General features: G+C 39.1%; 1 protein-coding gene across 1 annotated transcript; it reads right to left on the reverse strand.

Annotated features, from left to right (window-relative positions):
* Nucleotides 1-645: 645 nt before the first annotated feature.
* Vps4b (vacuolar protein sorting 4 homolog B) lies at nt 646-26,908 on the reverse strand. The gene is made up of 11 exons (XM_021169137.2): nt 26,635-26,908; nt 21,946-22,057; nt 20,206-20,362; nt 16,967-17,034; nt 12,764-12,883; nt 10,608-10,764; nt 10,067-10,215; nt 9,043-9,124; nt 7,339-7,558; nt 3,515-3,655; nt 646-2,041 (listed from the first exon to the last, which is right to left on the reverse strand). Exons 1-11 carry the CDS (start codon nt 26,659-26,661, stop codon nt 1,940-1,942), a joined length of 1,335 nt encoding a protein of 444 aa, XP_021024796.1. The 5' UTR covers nt 26,662-26,908; the 3' UTR covers nt 646-1,939.
* Nucleotides 26,909-27,182: the final 274 nt, after the last annotated feature.

The raw sequence follows: 27,182 nt of genomic DNA on the forward strand, positions 1-27,182 counted from the left end.
GGAGATCTGCCATGCCTGGAGAGTGTGGAGGAGAGGAGATACCATGTCTGAGAAGAGTGGAGGACAGGGAGGCATAGCGGCCATGTAGGAACTGGGACAGTGTGGTCCAGATGGCTACCCAGCTAGGCCCAGGGCAGTGAAGGTAGAGTACAGAATGTAGTAAGTGATAGATCAAGACTATCAGTGGGAGGTGGATTAACCACATGGAGGTTGCAAGTGGCCTAGCTGTTGCACTGTTTAAGGCATATCAAAATATAAAAGCTCTCTGTGTGTCTTTCTTTGGGAATGTTAAGCATTGAGGCTGGAAGTGGGATCTATTAATTAAAATTTAATTCAACAACTAAGATGCTACACAAATTAATTCATTTAGAAAAAATTCAGTATTATTCTGCCAATATAACTTACAGCTGTCACACAGCAGCTGTGGAAGAGCATAATTTTAATGTTCTTTTAAAAACAGTGTCTTGTTATGGAACCCAGGCTAGCTTTGAAGTCCTGAGACTATAGGTGTGCACTTCTACACTTGACTCTTTCACATATGCTCATTAATAAATATAAATTATTTCTTTTTATCTATCCAACTTAGACATTTTCTCCTATGTAGAAGGTCCCAAAATAAAAAAACATATAAAAGATAGCCAAAAGTAGGTTATAGTAATTTACTTCACATAGGAACAGTATTATTTCAAGCCTATAATTTTCATTGAATATCAACAAAAATAGTCTGTACAGAAAACCCAAAGGCAATCAAATAGCATAGCATGTAAAATGTGCAAATATACTTTAAAATGCAATTACCGTGTAGCACTCGCAAGGTAGAACTGCATAGCAATTCTAGTTAACCTAGTAATTGTTTGCAGGTAGGCAATGCAAATGTCCAAGGCACAACTAAGAGTTGGTACACAAGTATGTGACATACACCCTCAGATCATGTATTTGAAGACATTAAAATAACACAATGGTATGTTTATATTTCATTATGTAATGAGACATTAGTTTGTCTCTAAAGCTCCATGAAATACCACACTGAGAATGTTTGTGTGGTTAGAACAAACCGCTCCCTGAACTTAAAAGTGAAAGACATGACTCTCGCTAATATTTAAAAAATTATGTATATATATGTACACACATACCCACATCATCCACAGGAAACATCCCAAAGTCCAGAAGAAAGTCATTTTCTTATTAAAGTTTCCCATTACAGTATTTCATGACAATTCTCCAAAAATGCATACTTGTTTGCTACCTCTTTTGGTCAATCTTGGCTATAAAAGACACTGACGTAGACAAGGCAAAGATGACTACTGATTTAGAAAGTCTCGAGTGCACAGTGGAAGGAGTCATGGAGTTATAAAAGCCCACTGCTTTAAATGAATCACTTTAATCTATACAGGAGAAACTAGCCCACTACAAACTCAACAGGAGCACTGGCTGTGCCACAAACCCCAAATTCATCAGTGCTCTGCATTTTGCTGCCCATCCCTGAGAGTAAAGATTCCACCATTCTTAATTCTTAATAAAGCAGTAAGTTTACATTGATAAAATGCTTAAAGATTTTTCAAGACATTTATATACCATTAGCTTTAGCCCTGTTTCAATTTCATTTTTAAGAAAAGAAAAAAGGCCTTGCTCTTTGAACAAGTACTCATGAGACTCCTAGCTGCTGTCCATGAAGCCGGGCGAGGCTCCTTGATGCCCCCACTCTGCTGTTACTCATACCATTGTTGCTTTCCTTACAATTCGACAATGTTTGTGAATTAGGGAATTTAACAGACAGTGAAGGAAAAGGACAACACAGACTTTAGGAACACTCAAGTGACATGTATGTTTCCCTGGGTAAACGAGTTTTGCTGGAAATAATCTGAATGTCATCCAAGAAAGGCAAAATACCTACAAAAGAGAAGAAATGCAGCATAAACATGTTCTTGCTGTCTTTGTGTTAGCCTTCCTGGCCAAAATCTTCTGTAAACTTCTTCAGCTTCAACAAGTCCTGCTCATTGACTGTTGGCTTTGTGCTGGATAGGGACCGCAGCATATCCCACTGTCAGAGAAAAGAAAGAGGTCATTAACAATGGACTCAATACAGTATAAATGTCCTTCTTCGTTGTGAATTTACAGTTGCCTAGGAAAATGTGCTGTGTTATGAGCTCCTAGCAGCAACTTCCTCCTCCTGCTCCCTTGTTACCTACCATGCTCACTACCTCCTACAAAGACAGGCCACAGTCCAGCCACCATCTCACTCCTGGTCTAACTCTTTATCTTCAACAAGAGGTCTATTTCACACCAATTGTAACCCAGAAGAAAAATGGTAATTGCACAAGCAATTGATAATTTAGCACAGTCTCTGTGGAATTCTATAACTAAAGTATCGAATTCTGAAAGTCAAGACTATTAGCATTCAATAATAGTAAACTCCTCTACATTATTCTACTCCTTCCGATGAAAACTATAAACTACATTTTGTAGTAGTATCACTATATTCCTTTTTAAATTGTACTCCTTATTACTACAAAAATATATTTCTGTAAGTCACTTGGCTGTACTTAAATGGAACAGCAATGAGAATACTTTTTAAAGTTAAAACTAAGAGTGAAATGGTGAAAATACACTAACATCAGAAAGTCATTAAAAATGAACATTTCCTATAAAATTACATCACAAATGAAAAAAGGAACCACTGTAAGTTACTCTGAATTCTTCAAATCAGCACAGAACATAAAAACTTAAAACAATAATCTCATTTAGAAGAACTGCAGTCAACGGGACTTCTGAATACTCAGACAAGTACTGAGTCTGTGTCCTTATACAGACACACACACACACAGAGCAGACTGTCTGCTCACTAGCACATCAGTCTCCTCTCTTGATGCTCCTGTCCAGCCTGCTACAAAGCACTCTGAAAACTGGCAGCTAAGGCCAAAGCTGTTTGACACTGGGTGTTCATCAGTAACCAAACAGATTTCTGCAGCACCATAGTTCTCTAAAGATACACCTTACAAAATAAACCTGTGAAGTTACTTAATTTCTACAATGTAAACGTACACACAATAAAAAAAAAAAATGTTCCCAAAGTCTTATACAGTATTTGAGAAAAAGGTTAATGTTTTCAGTTAAAAATGTAAAGAACTCCATGATTTAAACTTTCTATGCAGCCTAAGAAAGTAAAACAAAACAATACTTTCTATCAATACTATCATACAAGAGTTGATGTTTCTGGTTATTTTTAAACAGGTGCGATTCAAAGGCAAAACTCATATTTTATTTAAGTCCTAACAATATTTTATGCAACATATGTGAGAATTTTGTGGATGACTTAAAGTCAGAGAAAATTGTGCTTTCAAAATACAACCTTTTCATTAACACAAGTATCACACCTTTAGATAATTATTTTTACATGTAAACAAAATTAATACAATTCTCTTCAAGTATTAAATACAGTAGCTTGATCATAACATTCTCTAGTGCTATAGAAATGAAATGACAAATTAGTGTATAAAAATTTAAAATGCCCCACCATGGAAACAACTGGCTCCAAGAGTTTATCTCCAGGAACATCCATCCATGTCATTTCAATAGCCCCAGGATCTCCCGGAGAGCAGGGTGTCAGCAGGTCATTTACAATGCAGTTAGGATCAGCTCTTGAGGGTCCACGAACCTGTAATGATAGTAACTTGAATACATCTGAGTAAATGAAATAAGAATTAAGATTGTGGTCACTAACAGAAAAGTTAAAAATATTGCTACATCCACTCCAGCAGTGACAAGCGCCGAAAACCTGGGCACTGTCCCAAGGCGAAAAGTTCATGGAAACTCTCTTGGAATCGTGGCATCCTGTATAACGAATTTTCCAATGTCCTTGCTTTAGTTGGTAAACAGATCTGTGTGCTTTCCCTTAATATTGCTTTATTACAGTGCTCCTAAGGATTGATTTTTTGACATATAGCTAAGCTAGATTCTAGGCAGTCCTTGGGCATGGATAGCTAAGTCAATGCCCTACACAGGAATTTACCATTATCTAGGAAGAAGGAAGTTTGTGATCTAAGAAGGAACCAGAGTAGATACTTAGAACTATAGATAGCTGAGTTACACCCGTACACAAGTATTTACAATGGTCTAGGGGGAAGGTGGACTATACAATAGACTAGAATAAGAACAATGGCAAGGGCACGAAGCCCTTGACCCTAGCTTCTAAGATCAAGTGGACCTTAGATAGAGCTGTTTTGGATCCCAGTTGTTAAACACTGAATTTTATCCCAGTTGGTTCCTGCCAGTCCTTCCGTGTTTGCATTCCTCTGTTTTGTGTAAGAATCCAGTAACCTCTTTGTACCTGGCCGATGTGTCACCTAACTTCTCTATTTTCTTCAGTATAAAAAGTCTGATGCAGCCGGTGGTGGCGCAAACCTTTAATCCCAGCACTCCTTTAATCCCAGCAGAGGGAGGCAGAGGCAGGCGGATTTCTGAATTCGAGGCCAACCTGGTCTACAAAGTGAGTTCCAGGACAGCCAAGGCTACACAGAAAAACCCTGTCTCAAAATAAACAAACAAAAACAAAAACAAAATAAAAGTCTGATGCTTGATTTGTCAAATTGCATTCAGATTCTACACAATCTTGTGTGTAGCTTCTGTTTGTCATTCATTCACCGACTCCTTGTGCACCTGCAACTAGAGACCCATTTCATGCAGATAGGAGACCCAAAAAGGGGATAGTCTGCGGCAAAATACATTAATTTTTAGATTGTATTTAAAATGTTTACTCTAGGAAAAATAGAATATATGAGGAAAAATAAACTAGGGTTAAAAAGAAAAGTTTTGAAAAAGAAACAGCTCCTTCTGGCTACCCTTTTCTTCCTGTAATGCTTATTAAGTGGTAGTTACATTATAGACCAAAACAAACATTACAAAACTCTCCCAAGTTGCTCTTTTCCATGCCTGAAAGAAAGCTTGAGATATTGTGTAGGATTATTTAGTCTTAAATTACTCAATCTTTAGGTCTCTCTCTTAAACTTTAAAAACCCACGTGTGCTGGTTTAAATGAGGATGGCTCCCACAGTCTCATATATTTGAAGGTTTGGTTTCCAGATGGCAGAGGGCTTAGGAAGGATTAGGAGGTATGGCCTTGTTGGAAAAGTGTGTCATTGAGGTTTGGCTTGGAGGTTTCAAAAGCCCAGGACAAGCTCTCTCTGCCTGAAACTTGCCAATAAGAAGTAAGCTCTCAGCTACTGCTCCAGTGCCGTGCCTGTCTGCCTCCTGCCATGCTACCTACCATGATGGTCATGAAATTACCGTCTGAAAAATACAAGCAAGCTTTCAGTTAAATGTTTTCTTTTATAAGCTGTCTTGGCCTTGGTCATGGTGTCTCTTCAGAGCAATAGAAAAGGAACTAAGAAGACATACACACACTGTGCTAGTTAGCTTTTTGGCAACTTGACATAAGGGAGAATCATTTGTGAAGAAGAAATCTCTATTGAGAAAAATGCTTTTATCAGATGGTCTATAGGCAAGTCCATGGATCCTTTCTTGATTATGACTTGAGTGGGAAGATCCAGCCCACTGTGGGAGCTATCACCTCTGTGCTGGCTGTCCTGTGTTTCTAGAAAGGAGTGCCACTGAGCAGTACTCCTCCATGGCTCTGCATCAGTTTCTGTTTCTAGGTTCCTGCTCTGACTTCTCTTTACCATGGAGTATCATCAGAGCCTGTAAGCCAATAAACAAACCCTTTCCTCCCCAGACTGCTTTTGGTTATATTGTTTCATCACAGCAATATAAAACTAGGACTGAAATAAAATTACATGCTTAATAATGGCTATGTGACTTCATGAAACGCAACTTAAAGCAAGATTTTAGCAATATCTAGAAAACAAACCTTTGTTACAAAGTAGCATATATATATATATATATATATTTAGACGGTTGCTTTCAAGACTATTTCATGATGATCACCTTTATTTCAAGACTGGAATAGGTGTAAAATATACCCTGGCTTCCTTAACTGTGTACAAACCTACTGTATACACACTCACATTTAGTTTATGTCTATATTTTTACTCAACCTGCATGAGACCAGGGATTTCTGTCTTTATTTTTGGCTGATTACATCCTGACTGAACTCTGGGCTCAGACTTAGTATGTTAGACACTGTACCAATAATTGAAATAAACAGGCAAATATGTCTGTTCTTTTAGTTGTAACATTTTCAAAAGTAGAAGGATGGAAACATGGAAATATCTACTGCAGATGGTAATCCAAAGCCCTAGTGTTAAAGCTAATGAGATCATAAAGAACATATCCACGAGATGCATATGTCACAGTGAAGTCACTAATCTGTACAATTAAGATACATTACTAATTATGATTTTTAAACCTATGCTTGCTTTAACCTTTATGATATTAAGACCTGGCTTCATGTTCACATATGAGGTCCCTGGTACCGATATGTAGAAATAAGTAACAAATTCTAGGTAAGAAAAGTCTGAGGTCCTAAGAATTTAGTTTCTAAGTGCAAAGGGAATTTAAAAGAAAATATGATGGCTATGGCATATATTTAATCCTGAACTGCATTTCTCTCTAACAAGCTGCTACTGTACAAAAGCACTACACATTAGTGAGGAAATGGCTGAGGAGGGCACACAGTGAATAGTCAGGGACTATCATTAGTGTTGTGTGTAAACATTATCTCACAAGATCCTTACAGTAATTCTTCAAAGAGTGCTATCTCCATTTAAGAAACAACAATAAGAATTATATAGTAAGACTATTATCTTCTCACCAAGTGGTACCCCAATCAGATAGCTCAATGCATTCTTATGGGAAAGACAGAAAGGCTGACAATCGTGACTTCAGATTCTGAAATACACTCCATCATACCTTTGCCTCTGTGAACTACAATACACGGAATTGTGTGTGTTAGCACCCAAGTTCCAGATTCACTACTAACACTGTACCTCTTGTTTCCTCTCTGACACAGCACAGTGCCTGACAGTGTGGACATAGAAAGGCCAGGCTAAGCATGTACTGGATCTACTTGTATGATATGGTGAAAATGTAGCAGATTCTGCTCCCAGTTGCTCTGGCTATGCCCAAAGCAGACTCTCATCCATGTGAGCTGTTGCACTTCCACCAGAATGACTCAGAAATGCCTCACATTACTTCTTAAAAAACCACGATCTTTAGGACCGTGAATAATCTTCACTGGAGAAAATATTTTCAATGCAGCAGGAATGTATTTATTACATTATCATACAACACTGAAGCCATTTCAACTTCTCTGGAAAATAAGCCAGGGACAGTCCTGAAGTTTCACTTAAAAAGTACATGACAGGGTCAATTAATGCTTCTTACCTTTTTGAAGTGAGTAGCTGACTGAACTTTTCTCACAGGCTGCATAAGTGCATCCCGTACAATGATACTTATATCTGCTCCTGAATAGCCATCCGTCTTTCTCCCAAGTTCTTGGAAGTCTGCTTCTGTGAGGCTGTTCTGAGTGCTGCCCAAGTGCAGTCTAAACATGGCTGCTCGGGCATGGGCTTCGGGCAAAGGAATATAAATACGTTTCTCAAATCTTAAAATAAAAGAAATTATACAGATGATGTAAAGCATATAGGCTTAATTTCAATGTAAAATTAGCATGTTTAGAAAAATCCCACATGATTAGTTGGATAGTCTTTATTATACTAAGATAGGGTGAATAAGATCAGAGTTAAATGCACATATATTTAAGTGTTTCATGCATACACATATTCCTACCTACCTCGAGGGAAGACTATCTATAATATACTGAAAACTAAAATTAGAAGCAAAATAGTCAGGAAACAAATTTTGAGGGGTTTAATCTTTCTCACACAACTTTTGGGTCCTTTGTGGCTGTTTCTATGTCTGGAATTTAAAGCATAAAAGCACATCTTACAAGACTGCATTCGGAACTTGTGATGAAAAGTAATGATTCATAATACAAAATAAGGGTTACCATAATTCTCTAAATTCAAAATAGTAAAACTACTTAAAATCTTTCAAAATAGACATTATACAAAATGTTCTTACTATGAGTTCATTCTGAATAATCCTGTACTATACGTAATTACTATTTTTACTTGCCTTCATTAAATTCAAGCATTTGGAAACTGAGAGGAAGCAGTGAGAGACAGTTTTCCAGACCCCCTGGGGCAGTGACATTTTTAAACGTTTTTCTTACCTTACCTTTATTAGCTGGCCTTCCTTTGGAATCAGGCTTTCTAACCTACCTAACACATTTCCTCTGGAGGTATCAGGTGCTATCTAAGTGAAGGGGATAAAAGTGGTATGTACTGAACTGCTTTTTACTATGCAACTAAAGAATGCTTCAGGGAGCTGAGGAGCTGTAAACAATCTACATACTGCTCCTATAGCTGAACTTGCATCTTTACAAAGAAGACTTGCTATTGTTTTAAACAGGGTTTCACACAGTCCGAGCTGGTCTGGAACTTGCTACAAAGCTAAGGATAACCTTGACTTCTTGGCTCTCCTGTCTCCTCCCAAGTGCTGGTATTCAGGTGGTTGCTACTTTGCCCATATCAGACATAAATCTCTTATTTTTTACAACTAAAAATCTATCTTCCTAGGCAAGCAGGGTAGCTCATGCCCATAATCCCAGCATGTGGAAGGCTGAAGTAGGGGGGATGCTCTGAGTCAGGGTACATCCCTGAGTTACAGAGTAAACAACAAGAAGTCATTTTGCAAAACTTTATATGAAGATTTTCACTGAGATACAAAACTGTTTGTCAATTTTGAAGCATCATTCCTCTTAAACTTACTAAAATAAAGCTAAGCATAGATGCCAAGCAATGTTCTTTCCAAAGTGGAAGGCCCCAGTATAGAGAGCACTTATTTTCATTATAGCAGGCACACAAATAAGCAATTCCTCCTGCCCAACACAAGGACACAAAAAAGGCTAGAAGTCAATAATTGATTTTCAAAAAGCCATCAGAGTAAATTCTTATACAGGAAAGGGAAATTATCATCTATTGCTACACCAAAAGTTAGCAATAAGATGTTTATCTATCATCATACCTTCGCCTAATTGCAGAATCCAGAACCCAGGGTATATTTGTAGCTCCCAGAACCAAAATGCCATCATTGTCCACACCAACTCCTGCATTAAAATAGGTAATATTTAAAGTACTACTTCGGTACTTTCTTTTTTAGAGTCCCTGGTGCATCCTCACTATGGATGACAGTGCTGCAGAGGGATGTTTTTAAAGAAGCATGGAAGGCACTCAGCATATTCTCCTGCAGCATCCCATCTCTCCCTTCCCATGAGCCCCCTCTGTTCCCCAAGGCAGTTGACTTAACTTTGATACCATATAGATACCTGTAAGTTTACATAGTCATAGAATCTATGAACTACAAGTAAGACAAAATAAGATATTTGTCTTTCTGAGGGTGACTTAGTTTGTTTAATATGATTATCTCTAGTTATGTTCATTTTTCTGCAAATGACCCAATTTCATTCTTTGCAGCTAAAAAAGAAAAACTCTCTCTCCCTCTCTCTCTCTCTCACACACACACACACACACACACACCCCGTTTGTATGTTCCACTAAGAACGGCAGTGCTTTACATAACAGTAACGTGCTTCATCTTCACCTTTACAAAACCTTTAACTAAACAAGAACCATGTTGCACAGGTCTCAGTCAAATCATCTGAAGAAGCAAATACCCTAAATTACAGACAAATACTATTAATATTCTTTTCAAATTGTTCTTTCATGAAGCGCCTGGTAAATTAGTAGAGATATTAATCTCCTTACTAATAACATTTGTGAATCCTGTAAGATAATTTAAAACATGACAGATTCCTGCAGGGAGTGATGGTGCAGAGGTCAGTGCTAGGGAGGCAGAGCCAGGTGATCACTGTGAGGCTATCTTGGTCTCTGTAGGAAGTTAACAGCCAGTCAGGGCTAAGCAGTGAGACCTTCTCTCAAAACAAAAACAGTAATGGAAATAATAACATTTTAGAGAAATTCTGCTTAAATTCTTTCCCACTAATAGTGAAAAAAGAATTGGAAAGTGTCTTAGAATCCAACAATCCTACCTTGCATTTGAACCAGGAACTCTGTCTTAATTCTCCGTGCAGCCTCGCTCTCATTCTCACTTCTGGAACCACACAGAGAATCAATCTCATCGATGAAGATGATAGAAGGCTTGTTCTCTCTGGCAAGCTGGAATAAGTTCTTAACCAGTCTGCGAAGAGTAAGTAAAGCTCAGCTCCTGAACGGCACTAAAGGCCCCCATCAAAGCAATGCACAGGAGTTCTAAGAACCATGCACACCTAAGGCCTAGTCATGCTGTCGGGGTAGAGAATGATAAATTACAACTACACGGTCCACTGAGTTATAGAAGCACCCACATGACCACGGACAAACGCATACACATACTTACTATTTTTTTTTCCTACAAAATAAATTCCTAGCCTGGTCCAGAGCTTGACCAAGAGATGAATACCTACTGTTACATGCTCCCTCCCCCTGGCCCCCGAGTTCTTAGGAAAGGTACTTGAAACCCATTAACCACAGACAGCCTAAGTTACCGTAGCCTCCAGGGACCAACGTAAAGACTTTCAATGCACCACTCACTTTTCGCTTTCCCCTAGCCACTTAGACACAAGGTCAGAGGAAGATATTGAGAAAAATGTTGAGTTGTTTGCTTCCGTTGCAACAGCTTTAGCCAAATAAGATTTTCCTGTTCCTGGTGGTCCAAATAATAGGATTCCTCTCCAAGGTGTCCGCTTTCCTACAATTGTATTAAAAAAGACATGAGAATTTCAAGACTATTCATTTCACTTACTTCAGACATTAGCCACACTGAAAAATACTGTAAAAAGGTCTTCATTGGAAAGCTATCAGTAAAATAAAAAGATAGCTTTAAAAAGTCTAACATATGTCTTCAGTGCATATAACTTGCTCTTCTAGAAACATTATCAGAAGTGCATTCACTGCTTCATTGGACAGAAAGTTCATTTACTTGCTCATTCATCTGCTCAGCCAATGTATGGAGACAACACTGTGAGAAACAGATGGACAAAAGGATCTCTGCTCCCCAGGGAGAAAGTTCAGTTAAAGAGTACTGCTCAAAACTAGACTAATACAGGAAAACTGCAGCCATAGAGCAGGGCTGCTGCAAAGACTTGCTTCTATCACCTGTGGAGGAAGGACAAGGCATGAACTCACAGTCTGGGGGACTTGTGATTTCTAAGGAGTTCCTGATTTACCAGGAAGCACAAGCCAGTGCTACCATCAGCAGCTTCAAAGATTGGGTAATGATATGGGAGCTATTATTGTAAATCCTACTTCTGCTTAAAAGAAATGAGGGGATAGGAAATCAACCTTTTGTGCCTTAATTTGGCTAATCAGAAATTATAGTATTGACTAAAATACACCATGATGTATAGAATAAATTTAAAAGTCTACAAAAACTGCAGATAGGTACCTAGTGTCTGTAGAACTGTCTGTCCCTAGATAACTAATGAAAAACTAGATTAATATTACTTGACTTTCAGAATTTTACCACTTTTCTCTTTTAAATGCACACTACTCTAAGTCAATGTTGTACTGCTCAGTTGGTGCACAGAACACTAGTATGATAGGAAATGATTTTAGGTAATATGTACTTTTAAGTGATTACCTTTTAAATATGTTTGATAGACACTTCTTTCATTCATCATAGATAGTAAGTAGTTTTAAAAATAATTATAATCAAGTAAAAGTAAACAAGAAAACTTGAAGCTCAAATACAGGTAAAATCTATTCTGTTAGAAGTCTCTGGGGAAGAAGCAGGCAGGAAGGCAAATGCCATGCTACCTTGAGCTGGAAGGCCAGTACACAGACACATTGACTTATAGGGTCCTCCATGTCCCTCTGTGTGTCCTGAGGACTGAGCTATAAGCAGCCCCCTAGAGTGAGGTAGGTGAGATGCAGCCCAGATTCTTTGCTGTATCTGCTCTCTGTGACATCAATGTTTGAACTTGTTCAGTTTGCAACATGAACCAACTTGTTTTCAAAACAAAAATAAAACACCTCTGTGTTAGACTGTGGGTACAGTCCTATCACAGGCACAGAGGTCACCAGTCACAAAAAGGACATGAAAAAACAGTTCAGCACAGTGCAGATGGTCACTTACGCTGCAGCTAGAACCAGAGCTATCATATCCCCAGGTGCTGGGGTCAGGAGACCTCTCTTCAGAGGGTTAAGGATGGTGTTCTCTGTCCCTACAGGATGTGCACTCCATCTGAGGCAGTCAATTAATTAACTCCTCTTTTTAAAAACTGGAAACACTTTGAAAACTAACACGTGACTACTGCACAAATTCAGATAAAACTCAGAGGGTAAAGTTAACCTGTAACTGTATTCTCTAGGCCCTTACTGGCATTTTAAAGTCTATAGACATTTACTTCTAAGAATACATATTTACTTCATAAACATGGACTCATACTCTACGTTTTTTATAATTTGTTTTCTGATACTTATAATAGATGTGGACATGTTTCAACAAATTATCATGTGGGCTTAAATTTCTTAATATGAATACGCTCACTGTGTTTTAATGAGTATGTAGCATTCCACTGATTTACCTTAAGCCTTATTGGCTGACAATTAGATTTTGCAATGAATACTTACAAATATAGACATGAACAGGAATATATCTGGGAAGATGTATTTACTAATGTCAAAACTCAGTGCTCTACCTTAGCCACTGGTTTCTTTTAAATAAAGTTGATAAGAAGCCATTTCACCTGTAAACAGATGAGGAAACTTAATAGGCAGAATCACAGCCTCTTTAAGAGCTTCTTTGGCTCCTTCGAGACCAGCAACATCACTCCACTTCACATTCGGTCGCTCTATAACAATGGCACCTGCAAAATATTGGGTCATCTTTCAACCGAGGAAGACTAGTTCAGCAAGCTAGAAAGCAACATTTAAAACCCACAGCGTAAAGTCGTCTGGGAAAGGTCTTAGTACTAAAACCTTCTAAAGTAATGCAAGGAGGAAGCAGTTAGAAATCATCAAGAGGCAGGAACTTAGGTGGGTGGCTGGACAGCTAAGGGCTGGACTCAATGCCTACATTTTTGCTGCCTCATCAGTGCAATGACACTAATCCTACCTAGCAAAGCAACACAGACAGGCTATCACAAGGATCAGGTGACACAGTATCAGAGCTGGGTACGGCCCTGGGCAATCAACGTACTTCCCAGCAGGGCTGGTTTACGGTTTCGCTTGTTAACACTCTCAGGTGAGAATACACTTCAGTGATTTTAACTAAAGACAGAGGAAAAAGTCAGAGGAAAGTCAGAAGGGATAGAAATGAGACAGGAGCAGATGATGGAAAAGACAAATGTGTCCCTAAACATCTACAGTTCTTGAGTTTGCCACTTTTCGTCTAGCTTTTAAACAGAATCATTAAAAAAATTAAAGTTACTTAAAGGGATGATTTAGTTCCTCAAAGCAGTACATTTAAAAACTACAGCAAGTGTTACTAAAAAAAAAAAAAAGCCTGCACTTTATTAGAAGACGCTTCCAGCTATTTCCATTACAAGTGTTCCCATTCTTCTAGTGTGTAAGAACTGCTTTACTGCAAATCACTAAAGAAAGAGTCCAAGATGAGAAGCAGCCACTCTTGTGCTGCGAAATGGCTGTCAGCAAAGCACCTGCAAGTGTGAGGGTCTTGCATTCAGACTCCCTGGCACCTATGTAAAAACTCTAATGGTGGACATCTATAAGCCCACCTCAGAGGTAGGGGGTGGGGGGCGTGCAGAAATGGGAGGATCCCTGAAGTTCACAGGCTGTCGGCCAAGCTGAACTGGTTCAATAACAAAGCTTGTCTCAAAAACTAAGGTAGGATAATCTAAGAAGATGCTTGAAGTCACCCTCTGTCCTCTACATAACACACACACACACACACACGCACACACACACACACACACACACTCTCTCTCTCTCATATATGTACATGTAAATTAAATAAATGCAAAAAAATTAAAAATCAAACAAGTTCCTGAATTACCTAACAGAAAATCTTAATAACAATCATATATTAAATCCCATAGTCTAAAGCACAAGTAAAATATTAAAACACTATTTCACGAATAGAAATTTTAAAAATGATAATGTGTTTGTATGTGTACAGTCACACACGTGTGTATTATGTCGAGGTCCATTCCTCAGGACCATCCACCTTGTCTAAGAGCCGGCGCTCATTGAGCAGGCTAGGCTGGCAGGCTAGCACGCCTGACAGATACACCTAGCTTCACCTCCCCAGCACTAGGATGACAGATGTATGTCACCGTGGCTGGCCTTTGTACATCGGGCTTGAACTCAGGTTCTTACCATGCTGTGTGGCAAGCATTCTACCGACTGAACTATCTTCCTGGTTGGAAGAAATAAAAATAATAATCCATTAAGAACCCATTAAGTTAAAAGATGGTCAAAAGCCAGGCACGGTGGCACATACCTCTATTCCCAGCACTTGGGAGGTGGAGACAGAAGTATCAGAAATTCTAGGTCATTCTCAGCTACGGAAAGTTTAGAGCTAATCTGGCCTATGTGAGACACTGTTTTCATGTGTGTATGTGTGTGTATTTAAAAGGAGATGGAGAGAGACACCCCACCTTAGAAAGGCTAAAGCTCCATTCATACTATTTCATACTGAGACTCCAAAGGTTTCTATATTTAAAAGTTGTCTTTGGATTTACAGTTGATAGGAATTTACAAAAGTCTCTGTTAAAAATCCTAATTTTCAAAATTGAATATATGATCTACTTTTTACCAGGCACAGGGAGATGTACAGGGAGAAACCCAAACTAGCAAGACAAACAGAGAACAGCTTTTTGTCCTACAGTCAAAAAGTCTACTTAGTGTACAACTGTCAACAATGTGCACAGTAAGCATTATATCACGGAGGGCAGTACAGTACAGCAGTATAAACTCAAAGTTCTCTCGGGGACTGTATCTATTGCCACAAAAGTTCTCAGCATACAAACATACACTAAACCAAACCAATCAAATAACAGTAACAAAACTCTATTCTTAGGGGCTGGAGAAATGGTTGAGTGTTAAGAGCATACAATGATCTTCAGAGAAATCAAGTTTGGATTCTAGAACCCACCTTGGGCAATTTACAATTGTTGTTACTACCAGCCCCAGGGAGATCTGACACCCTCTTCTGACCTTTGTGGGCATCCACTCACATGCGGCATGTATTCATACAGATATAGACACTCACACGTAAGTAGAAATAAAAGAATAAATCCAAAACCAAAAACCAACACCCCAAAACCTCAGCTCTCTTGCTTATGGGTTTCAATGTACCAGGTTTACAATATTTTCCTACATAACAGTGGGTTAATGTAAAACAGAAATATTGGCAAAGCGAAGGAAGTAGTAGAGTTAAAGGTATAACACATACACACAGCCCTCTGCACATATGTACACACATACATAGACACACCCTCTACAATATGTATGTATATATAAGTATAGATATATACACACATATACATGTATATATAAGTATACATGTATATATAAGTATAGATATATACACACATATACATGTACAACACACACACACAGCCCTCTGCACATATGTACACACATACATAGACACACCCTCTACAATATGTACATATATAAGTATAGATATATACACACATATACATGTATGTACACCTGCACATATATACATTTATGTATGTACATTCACACATCCCTCTGCACATATGTACACACACTTCTGCGTGATATGTACAAGTCTATGTGTAGATATGTATACACACCCACGTACATGCACATTCATGTGCACACACACACATACATACATACACACAGACAAAAACTCACTCTCACTATCTAGTAACCAAACTGAGTATATAAAATGGGAATCCTTTTTAGTTAAATATTTTTTAGGTGACTTAATGGTACAAGTACAAACTACCCACGCCTAAGCATAAAGTATACTTGGAAGGTCATTAGCTGGCTTACAAAAGAACAATTAAAGAAATCAGAAATTACGTGGATCCCTTTTAGATATCCTGAGCTCATCATCAGGCCTCAAGAATTTACTAAGACCTCTCTGAATTGCCTTGATTTCCTTTCCCTACAAGAAATGTCCATTTTCAGGATGGGGACTCAGATTCTGAGAGGTTGGAGAACTTGCCCAAACCTAGAAAACTTTTATGTGGCAAGTCTGATCAGAGTGTTCCCGATCTGTAACTGCAGCCATTCCATTATGCCACTATAATGTAGGACAGCAGAATCAAAGGGCTTTGATCTATGTATTGGATAAAAAGAGAAAAGAAAATGTAATAAAATAAGCATATCTGTGAAACTGGAAAGTGGAGGAAAAGAACAGGGAGGAAATGAAGCCACAGGCCAATGGCAGCCATGGCAGTAGGATCACTATAACTCCTAATCCATGCTGTTCCTTGGGCCTTGTAGTGTGACAACAGTGGCAATGTTGCCTAGCTTACAAGGTGCAAATAAGTGAAAAACAGTAACTTCTGGCAGCCTTTTAATTTTCTTTTTTAATTTTTATTTATTTAATGTATGCATGTTCTGCTGCATACAACTCTGCCTGCCTGAAGAGAACATCAGATCCCCCTATAGATGGTTGTGAGTCACCATGTTGTTGCTGAGACTTGAACTCAGGACCTCTGGAAGAGCAGCTAAGTGCTCTTAACCACTGAGCCATCTCACCAGCCCTGATGGCATCCTTTTAAAGGCAGATTTTATTTTTTTTTAATCTATCGAAGAAAAGAAATCCTAACTATTAGAAACTTTTGAGACTAAATCCTAATCTGGAACCAATCTAGTATATGACCCACCAGCAACTAAAGCCATTTTTTGAAATTTGATGAAAAAGAGGGAAATAAAATTGTTCAAGCAGACAATCCATGAGTATTTTCAATAAGAGTAAATTTAAACATGAAATCCACAGTAACCTTGAAGTTGATTCTGCAGTTTCTTTTTTTCAGGATCATCAGATTCTGCTTCCCCATCACTGTCATTCCTAATGAAAAAAATTTAATATATGCAAAAGATCACTCACTGCTAATAAACAATGCAAAAGTGAAGGAAAGATTACCTGAAATATTTACACAACAAAAGACACTGACATCAAAATTGATTTTTACTTCAGTGTTTCAAATGATGCTTTTAAGAATATATTAAAACAGAGAACAGGCAAATAATCAATAGGAAAGTACACACTGGAAACGGACAAGAGTGGGCTAAAGTCAGGATCACCTGCACCCTCGTGACATACCTGTGCATGAACCTAATCACAGGAGTGTGCCCCACACTACTCTATAAAGGACTTAAAGGAAAGGAAAATGATGAGCTACTATGAAAAACATTAGGACCAGGCAAAAACTGGAACTCAACAGGACTTTGTGTTAGGAAGAAAGGGTACAATACATAAAAATGTACAAGAACAGAGAAAGCTTCCTAGTGAAAATCTTAGGAATTCAAAAAAAAAAATTGCCAACCCACTTGTATTGGTTAGCTTTTGTGACCTAACCAAGACTACCTTCGAAGAAGGATTCTGAGGAACTGCCTCGAACACACTGCAGTGTGGTGGGCACATCTGTGTGGCAGTATCTTGATTACTTAGTAACATAGGAAGGTCCAGCCCACTCTGGCAGTGCCATCCCTAGGCAGGTTGAGCTTGGGCGATACAAGAAGGATGAGCAAGCAAGGGAAAGCATGCTAGTAAGCAGCATCCCTCCATCATGCTCTGCGCCAAGCTCCTGCCTTGAGTCCTTCCTACCTTTGAATCCCTCAGCGGTGGACTATACTTTCTAAACCAAATGACATCACTTCTCCTCACATTGCTTTTGCTCATGGTATTTTAGCACAGCAGTAGATAAGCAAACTAGAACAGCGCTATATCACATCTAGGGATTTACATTGAGGTCATTTTTAAAGTTCACTACAAGGACAGTCATACCTATAGTACAACTGTGGAAAAAAACAAAAATAATTATGTTCAATAATGGCTTATCACAAAATACACTACAGCTTTTGAAAACAATGTTGTAGAAACACATAATGGAAAAATGTTCCTGCTACAATGTTGGGTAAAAAAGTGATACAGAGAAGAAAAATCCTACCAACTTTTAGATTTTAATATATCAGAGGGTTGAAAAACTTGACAGGACTTATGACTGGGTGATAAAGCCTTGGTTATTTGTAGCATGGCAGAGTTACAGATGAAGTAACTACTGAGAACTGAGTCACAGACACTCCAACCCCTTATTCATGCTATCTCATGCTGTACAAATCATTCAATACAGGTTCCCTTCATCCTCAGCAAACCTGAAGTCCCCCAAGGTGAAGGTTGCTTGTGTGAAGAACAAATCTTCAGGGAAGACCATGGTTTGCCCTGAGGAAACTGAGGCAGAGGTCTTCTATGTACTTCTGAGCCCTAGTAATGGCTCATGGGAGAGGTGGCAACAGCAAGATCTCTACTTGAACATAAAATACCACAGGCATGAATTTACAATTCTCTGTCCCCAAATGGAATCCTGGGTAATTATTTCTCTTAGTGATGGGAACCCATCTGTGATTCTCTGTACTCAAAATTCTATAAAATAATCCCTGCAAGAACACCTTTCCTTTTAATTAAATCAGCCAAAGTGAGTTCGGCTGCTTGTAACTGATAATTAGTATAAAAGAAAGATCAACTCTCCTCTGTCTGGCTGCCACTGGACAGCAGATGACTACGGGGTCCTCAGTAATACTGCATGTGTCCCAGCAGACAGGGAAGATCCAATGTCTCTAATGGAAAAGATGCCTGTGAGATGTGGAAGCCCTGTATGCTCATGATGAATTCTTCCCTTTACGTGCACTTCATGTTGGGAACTAGTATGTACAGAATATAAAATACTCTTGGCATGCCACAGACACTGTTTTCCTAACCTAACCTAACCTAAATTCCCTAGTATTTCAACAGAGAATATAAAACCCTGAGATTCTAATTTTCTTCAAACTCTGCCACACACTTTAAGACAGCTAACTCTAATTTTTATATCTGCCCCCATCCTTAAAATAGACAATGTCTAGTAAATGGGCAAAATTTCACCATGAACAAACATGGAAGGAGAGCACTGACTAAACAGCTCCATCTCTAGTTCCCTCATGACTTTGGGCATCACATGTACCTTGCAGAACATGAACTGTGAGCATCACAGGCTCCAGAACTCATCAGATCCTCAGTGTTTCAAATCCAGCCAGGCCACATCAACTGAAAAATCTCATTTTCCTAATGTGATTTGGAACCATGCTGGCACTCATTTGTAGGACCATCAAGAGCAAATCTGGCTAGAATAAGTCCTCCCTGCTTAGCAGAGTTGGGCACAAATCCACTAAACGCTCTCTACATTTTTGATACCTCATGCATCTAGGAAGGCATTCAAAACCTGGAGCTTACTGCTTCAAAAATTATGCTGTTGTTTCTTCATGATGACATAATACAAATCCACAGAGAAAAAAACCTTTTGCATAAAATAAAAATTAATGACACTGTTAGAGTTCGCTTTCCCTTTGTGCACAAGGTCAGATGTAATTCACAGATCACACACTTCTACAGTAGTACTGTCTTACTGACAGTCAGGGGTGTGCTGGCGTCATGACTGTAGTGTTTTCCCAATTACTTGAAAACACCTTGAAAAAAGGTAGGAGAGAGAGAGTGCAGTCAGCACAGACTAGCAACTCTGGTCTGATGGTAGATGCTTCCAGTTTCCTGGCCACACTATCTCTATGTAACCACCCAACTCTGTTATAGGACAAAAACTGCTGCTGGGTGGTGGTGGCACACGCCTTTAATCCCAGCACTTGGGAGGCAGAGGCAGGCACATTTCTGAGTTTGAGGCCAGCCTGGTCTACAAAGTGAGTTCCAGGACAGCCAGGGTTATACAGAGAAACCCTGTCTCGAAAAAAAACAAAAACAAAAAACAAAAAAAAAACAAAACCAAACAAACAAAAAACCTGCCTGAGATAACAGTATGTAAGTGGATGTGCAAGGCTATGTCTCAATAAAACTTAATGATTGAAATAGGCAATAAACCCACTTAGGCCCATGAACCATGGCTAGAAAATCCCTGGCTTAGACAAAAGAATCCTATTTCACAAGTGAAAAGTTATAGGATACAAAATCTAACACTTTAGAATACATACATACCCCTTCTCATCAACTGGGCCTGACTGTTCCTCTTTCACGGGCTTCTGTGGTTTCTTCTCCTTTTTCTTCAGATATTCCTTTAGTTTTTCTGCTCTATCAAGATATTCTGTACACTTGGCCCTGATACTTTGCTTGGCTTTATCACCTTGTGCTTCATCTGTAGAAGGGAACGACACACTATGTCATTAGTATTTGTTGTGGTTTGATATGGAATGCCCCCACAGGCTCATGTATCCAAATGTCTACAGTGGGTGGTGCTATATAGGAAGGTTACAGAACGTTTAGGAGGTAGAGCCTGACTGGAAGAAATATGTCACTGGGGTAGACTCTGAGGTTTATAAAACCTGGCTCTATTTCCTGTTGTCTCATTTCCCATGAGTTGATGAGATGTAGTCAGTTAACTTCCTGATCCCAACCAAGGCTGGACTCACTCCTGCTGCCTCGCCTTCCCTGCGATGATGGGCCAGATCCCCTCTGGAACTGTATGCAGACCAGAATAAAGCCTTTCTTCCCTAACTTGTTTTCTGTCATGGTATTCTTCAGCATCCAGAGAAAGAATCAAAGAGGTATATTCTTTAACCAGGAACTTCTGTGTTGGAGGAGGGAGGAGAAAGCTTCTCTAATTCATTGTATCCAGTGATCATCAGCCCTCTTTCCACTCAGGGTAGGAGGCCAACACTGGGTTTGAGTTTACAAACAAAACAAAACAAAAAGCTCACAGCAAAATAGTAGTTATTCTAAGTTAATATTATATCATAATCAATAAGTAACAATCTATAGGTTACAAATTCTTCCCTTAACCATTTGCAGACATCTAAACACTGTTTATCTCACATAAAACCAACCACAAGAGCGACAACAGACAACAATGACTGCACAGTAGGGATTACTAAAAGCTGGAATTGGAGGGTTAGGAAAGTGGAAGCTGGATTTACTCTCTGTATACTGCTTGCATATATTGACAGAGAAAATTAATAGAAGTGAATAAAAACTTTGATATAAAAGATATATAAGCCATAGTTAACTATTTCTATTAACATCTTTGTCTCCTTTATCTCAAAGTATACAAAGAGATGGAAATTGCCTACATTATGTGGACTACCAACATTGTAATTTTTTTATATTAAAGCTTCTATTGTAGTTGTTTTGAAATGTGGACTTTAGCAGTATGGGCAACACATAGGACTATCCTCATGTCTCTTAAATGTTACATTTCATTCCCCGTTTTAACATACACTCTCCCCTACAATTAAGTAGGAAAGTTCACATTAAATACTTTTTAATAACCCAATGGTGCTAAATATAAGATTGGTGATGGACCTTACAGGTTTTCATGTACTTGTTTCAGTGTTGAATATCCAGTTTCCAGAACAAACATCAATAATAAACATCAAATAAGAATTTGTTAAATAAACGTAATACCTCCCTACCTATTTTTACAAGAAAATAACTTTTAACATATGCTCAGAAAATGGTTGTTCAAATCATATAATCTAGCTGGATTATCTATCCATAAAATAAAATTCTCTCTACTGAATGCACAATAAGATACTGTTATATAAAGTAATAATTACAACAGCTGGCACATTGCTTGATAGTATTAAAAGCTAGGAGAAAGGAGTTTCTCTTTAATGGTGGTTTAGATTTTTAGAATTCTCTTGGCTTTGTATTTCAACTTTTAGAAATGTCCCATTTCCCCCTCCTAGTGTACAGGTTTAAAGAGAATAGAACATGCCTTACATTTAACAACATGGAGAAAATACTGCACAGCATGTTGGTAGAGTTGAAGAGCTTCCTCATAGTTCCCAGCTTTGTCTTCCTGGGCTGCTTTGCTTGCAAGATCTATTGCTTTCTGTGTGAGGGAGGCAAAACAATACACTTAAAATGAAAGCATAAATCTTAAGCTTGAAGCAAATAACACCCCCCCCCCGCAACATACATAAGGGGGTGGGGGGCACAGAGTGGATTTAATTAAGAGTAGTTAGGGAAATTCTCAAAAGTTAAGTACTGTTAGACTGAAGACATGGCTCAGGGGTTCAGGGCACTAGCTAGTCTTCTGGGAAACCTGGGTTCAATTCTCAGTACCCACATGTCAGGTCATAAACTTCTGTGATTTCAGTTCAGGAGATCTGACACCTTCTGCTGCCCTCTGTGGGTACCAAGCATACACATAGTGCACAGGCACTATGCAGGCACAAGACCTAATCACATAAAATAAACTTAAAGCATCTGAAAAAACCTTGGTGCTGCTTTGCCTAAAGCACAAACAGAACACAGAGATAAAATCCTGTATGGAACATTGTGATATTAATGTTCTGAAAGGTTCCCAAAATGATACTGAGCACAGATATTAAAAACCAAAATAGTATCACATCAAAGAATATTAAAAGGTCATTAAAATATTATAAAATTTTAGAAACATGGAAAGTATTTGAGGGGCATTTGTTGATGATTTGACCCAAATTCATTTTCTACCTTTTCATATCTTCTGTGATAAGACCTTCAGTAGAGATTAAAAAAGGAAGACCTTCCCAGAAATAGAACCATACCAACATAGCCAAGCAACTATTTAAAAGTGATAGAGAACCAAGTCTACAATGAGAAAGTAGGCTCTTAAAATGGAGTTAGAGCAAACGGACATCCACGAGGGAGCAAAAAAGAAAAAAAAACAAAAAAAACAAAAACAATCTTGCCTTAAATCCTGTATGTCCAGGAAAAACTAACTCAAAATGAGCACAGACTTAAATAAAAACTTTTAGAAAACAAAACCAAAAAGAAAAAAGTTCTTAGATTTAACTCCAAAAGCACAATGTATAAAATGAAAAGATGTTAACATGAAAACATATCAGTTAAAACATTTGTTTTCTGAAAGATCCTGATAAGATGATGAAAAGACAGTATAGACTGAGGGAACACTTGTGAAACATCAGACCAAAGAGAAACATCTACTAGAACACATACAGGGATCCTGAAGACCTAACAGTTTAAAGGGTCTTGCTACCTAACCTAATTGATTCAATATACCCACACAGTAGAAGAGAACCAACTCTTGCAAGCTGTCCTGACACGGCTGCACACACACATTTAAAAAACCCAATTAACTAATATATTTCATCAATGAGACCATATAGATGGCATACCATTATTGGTCATTTGAATAATGCAAATTAAAACCACAATGAAAAAACAGATACCTATCACAATGGCTAAAATTAAAACCAATGACAACTTCGATGCTGGTAAGAATGCCGAGAGCGTATAATGGTTTTGCAGTTCTGGAGAACTGGCTTGTATTTACTGAACAAAATATGTAGCTAATAATATAAACAAAGAACTGCACTCCTAGACAATCCCCCAGAAAAGGTATGATTTATGTTCCCACAAAACTTGTACATAAATGAATGTTCCAGATAGCCTTCAGTGGCTTGACGAGCAAACTGTTCCCAAACTGCACAGAAAATACACAAACACACACAGAAGTACAGGTCAAACTGGGGGATAAGTAAAACCTGCAGAGGGTGTCAACATCAATATCCTGATGTGTTATTGTCACAGTTTTACAACATGCAAGTGGGGGAAGGGTCTACTGGATACCTCTCATCATTTCTGAAAACTGCATGTGATCTCAAGATAAAACGTTTTACAGGCTTTCTCTGTGTAGTCCTGACTGTCCTGGAACTCACAGAGATCTGCCTGCCTCTACCTGGCCTTCAAAATAAAACTTTGACTAAGCATTGTAATTTAGAGGTTGGAGAGATGTCCCAGGGATTAAGAACACTGGTCTTCCAGAGGTCCTGCATTCAGTTCCCAACATCTGCATGGTAGCTCACAATCATCTATAACTTCTTTTCCAGGAGATCCAATGTCCTCTTCTGGCCTCCATGGGCATTAAGAACACACATGGAACACAGGCATAAAGCAGGCAAAATACCCATACACATAAATTACAATAAATTGTAATTTAAAATACATGCAGACATATGAAAATAAGGAAGGAGCATAAACACTCCAATGGGGAGAGAGTATAGGCATGGGGCTAGTGAGCTACCACAGTAGGTAGGGAATAGGTGAGGATGCCTGCCACAGTAGGTAGGGAGTAGGTAAGGGCACCTGCCACAGTAGGCAGGGAGTAGGTAAGGACACCTGCCTGCCACCAGGACTGATGACCTAAGTTTGATTCCTAGGAACCATTCAACAGAAAATGAGAACAAACTCCCCCAAGTTGTCCTCTGACCACCCACAAACGCTATGGCACATGCTTGTGCGCACACACACACACACAGACGGATGGACAGACTGATGGGGGTGGGATAGTTTTACATGGATAGCAAACATTTAGGAGTGGTTCGCCTTTAGATTTTACTTTATGTTCTCTGCAAGGTTTTTATTACATTTCTGCAATTTTTCTCTTCCTGGAAAGCATTCACCATTCTTCTTCAAGTACACAGAATTTTACAGGGAAAGAAAACCACAAGCATATCAGCACACAGACCTGGGTTCAAAGCTAACCCCAACACTAATTTACAGCATCTCTCTTTGGGCACACACCACCTCAAGAAGTTCGAGTTTCTGATACTGTGAAACGGGATTAACGCTGGCCTTGAAGAGTTGTTCTGAGGAGTCAATGAGATCCCATCACACACTGAGCCAATCACAGTTGGTGCTTACCTTATCTGAGATCACAGCACCTTCGAGAAACATGTCTTACCTATCCTAGGAAGAGTGAGATACACCCTTCTGGGATGTATGAGAATTAACCTCTAATTCTCTTATAATCTTATGGAATTGTATTTAAATTCTGGTGGCATTCTGTTGTTGTTTGCTTTCTTGGTTATTTGCATTCCGCATTAGATTAAAAGCATCTATTTACAAAGATTTTTATTTTGTTCCTTGGGGAAATTACTCATTTAACAATTCTTCATCAAAATTTTCTTGGTTAGAAAGCTGAAAAGTCTGATAGAGAAAAACCACAGTCGAACTAACCACTAACACAACTGAAGCTCAACATCCCTCTTCTTACCTCTCACAGCTATACTTTTAATATTTTTCAGTCTCTATCTAGCTCACTGAAGAACATCCAACAATCCAATTAACATACAATGCATTCTGGTTACAGAATCAAACTACAAATGTTGAAAAAGAAAGATGAGTACCACAAATGAAATTATCTTTAATAGCCACAGGAAAGCCTTTATCAATTAACGAATACATTCACAAAAGCAAAATCATCAACAACAAATCCACTAACCACCCTCCAAAACAACCAAAACAAAACCCCAGCATTTTCCGAATAGGGCTACAAAATATAAGGCTACAAAAACTCTGTGGAAAAAAAATATACATACATATTAATAGTGAGCTTACTCTTAATTCTTAAAAATGAGCCATGGTTGCATTTAGGCTTTATAAAAGACAGCAATCATTCATAATCTTTTAGGTTGAGTTTCAGGATAAGACCCACTAGACAAGCCTCTACTCCCAGTCTTGGTGTGGAGTGATCCCTATTCAAATGCCCTTCTTTTGGGTGGAATTTCTTCAGAATCAATTATTCTATGTTAAGGAAATATGTTTACATTATCATTGTTACTTATATCAGACACTGAACAAATACCTATTTGACTACCAGAAGACCAATATTTAAGGGTACTTTGTCCTACTCCTTGGTAAGAAACTAACCAACCTATTTGGCTACAAGTCTTGGTTATCCTTCTGGACCCCAGGGGCGAACCAAGGATGATGGGAGGCGGCCTTACAAACATTTGCCAATGCACACCGTTCCATGAAGCAACAATAACCGCTTTCTAACATTATCTTAGGAATCCGAAATGTATCTAGAAAACACTGAGTTTTTGTTTTTGTTTTGCGATGCGTGCGGGAAAGTGAAGATACAGATTAAAATACTCCCTGATCTTAAATTTAGTAATTCGGGAGAACATACTCTTAATGAATTAATGGGGATGGTGTGTTGGCTCTCTCTAACCTAAGGTTCTTGGACTATTCACCGGATACCTGGACATCTTTGTTTATCAGCGTAAGGAACTGAGAAGGCAAACCTTATTCTAAACTGGTCCAGAGTACTGCTTTGGGGAAAACAATAACAAAAATATAAACAAAAACAAAAAACCCTTTTCCTTTCTTCCTGGTGGACAGACTGGAGATCTTCTTGATTGGAGAGATCTGCCCAGTTCGGCCCAAACTCCGCTGTTTTGTTTTCCAATCTCACAAGCAAACCAAGAGTCCCAAAGACCGTGAGGCTGAGGCGATGCCAAGGCCGGCCCCACTGGGAAGCGCCCCTTCGCCCGGGTCGGGTCTGCGCGGCCCCGCCCTCCTCCGCCGGGGACAGGGGCGCGGCCGCTTCTCCGTCCCCCGCCCCCACTCCTTCCCCGCGGGGCTCCGGCTCTCCAGAGGGGCCCAGAAAGACCGCGGTACCTGGAGGTTGGTGTTCGTGGACGCCATGGTGGAGATCCGAGGGGTCCCCTACAGACAAGGCCGGCAGCAGGGCCGTCGAGTTGCGCCCGGGTCACCACCGCAAACCCTGCGGAAGCTGGCGACTCTGAGACCCCCAGCGGCAGCCCCAGCTCCCGAGCCGTAAATCCAGCAGGAACTCCAGCAGCCACCCGACCCTCCGCCCAAAACTTCCGTAATTTCGAGCCCCTTAGGGCTCTGGTCCCGCCTCTGGCCCGGGCACTTCCGCTTCGTCATCCGCACACGCGCTAACCTGTCACCCAGGATGCGTTTCGCCACAAATGAACTCTCGCGAAATGAGAACAGGAAGCCGAGATGCGGAAGTCAGCCTAAAGGCATGTGGGGGATTCTGGAGTGAAGTCTGGTGCTGGAGAGGGACGTCAGTTGTTAAAACATAAAAGTGTGTAGCTCAGCTAATGTATCGGACATTAACATTTTAGTTTTAGTAAGCAATAGTACAGTCATTTAAGATGCTACTAAGAAAACTGGGTGACAAATACGTTGGAATTCGA

Source organism: Mus caroli, unplaced genomic scaffold (genome assembly GCF_978045245.1).
Source record: "Mus caroli unplaced genomic scaffold, Mus_caroli_1 scaffold_1, whole genome shotgun sequence".
Lineage (NCBI taxonomy): Eukaryota > Metazoa > Chordata > Mammalia > Rodentia > Muridae > Mus > Mus caroli.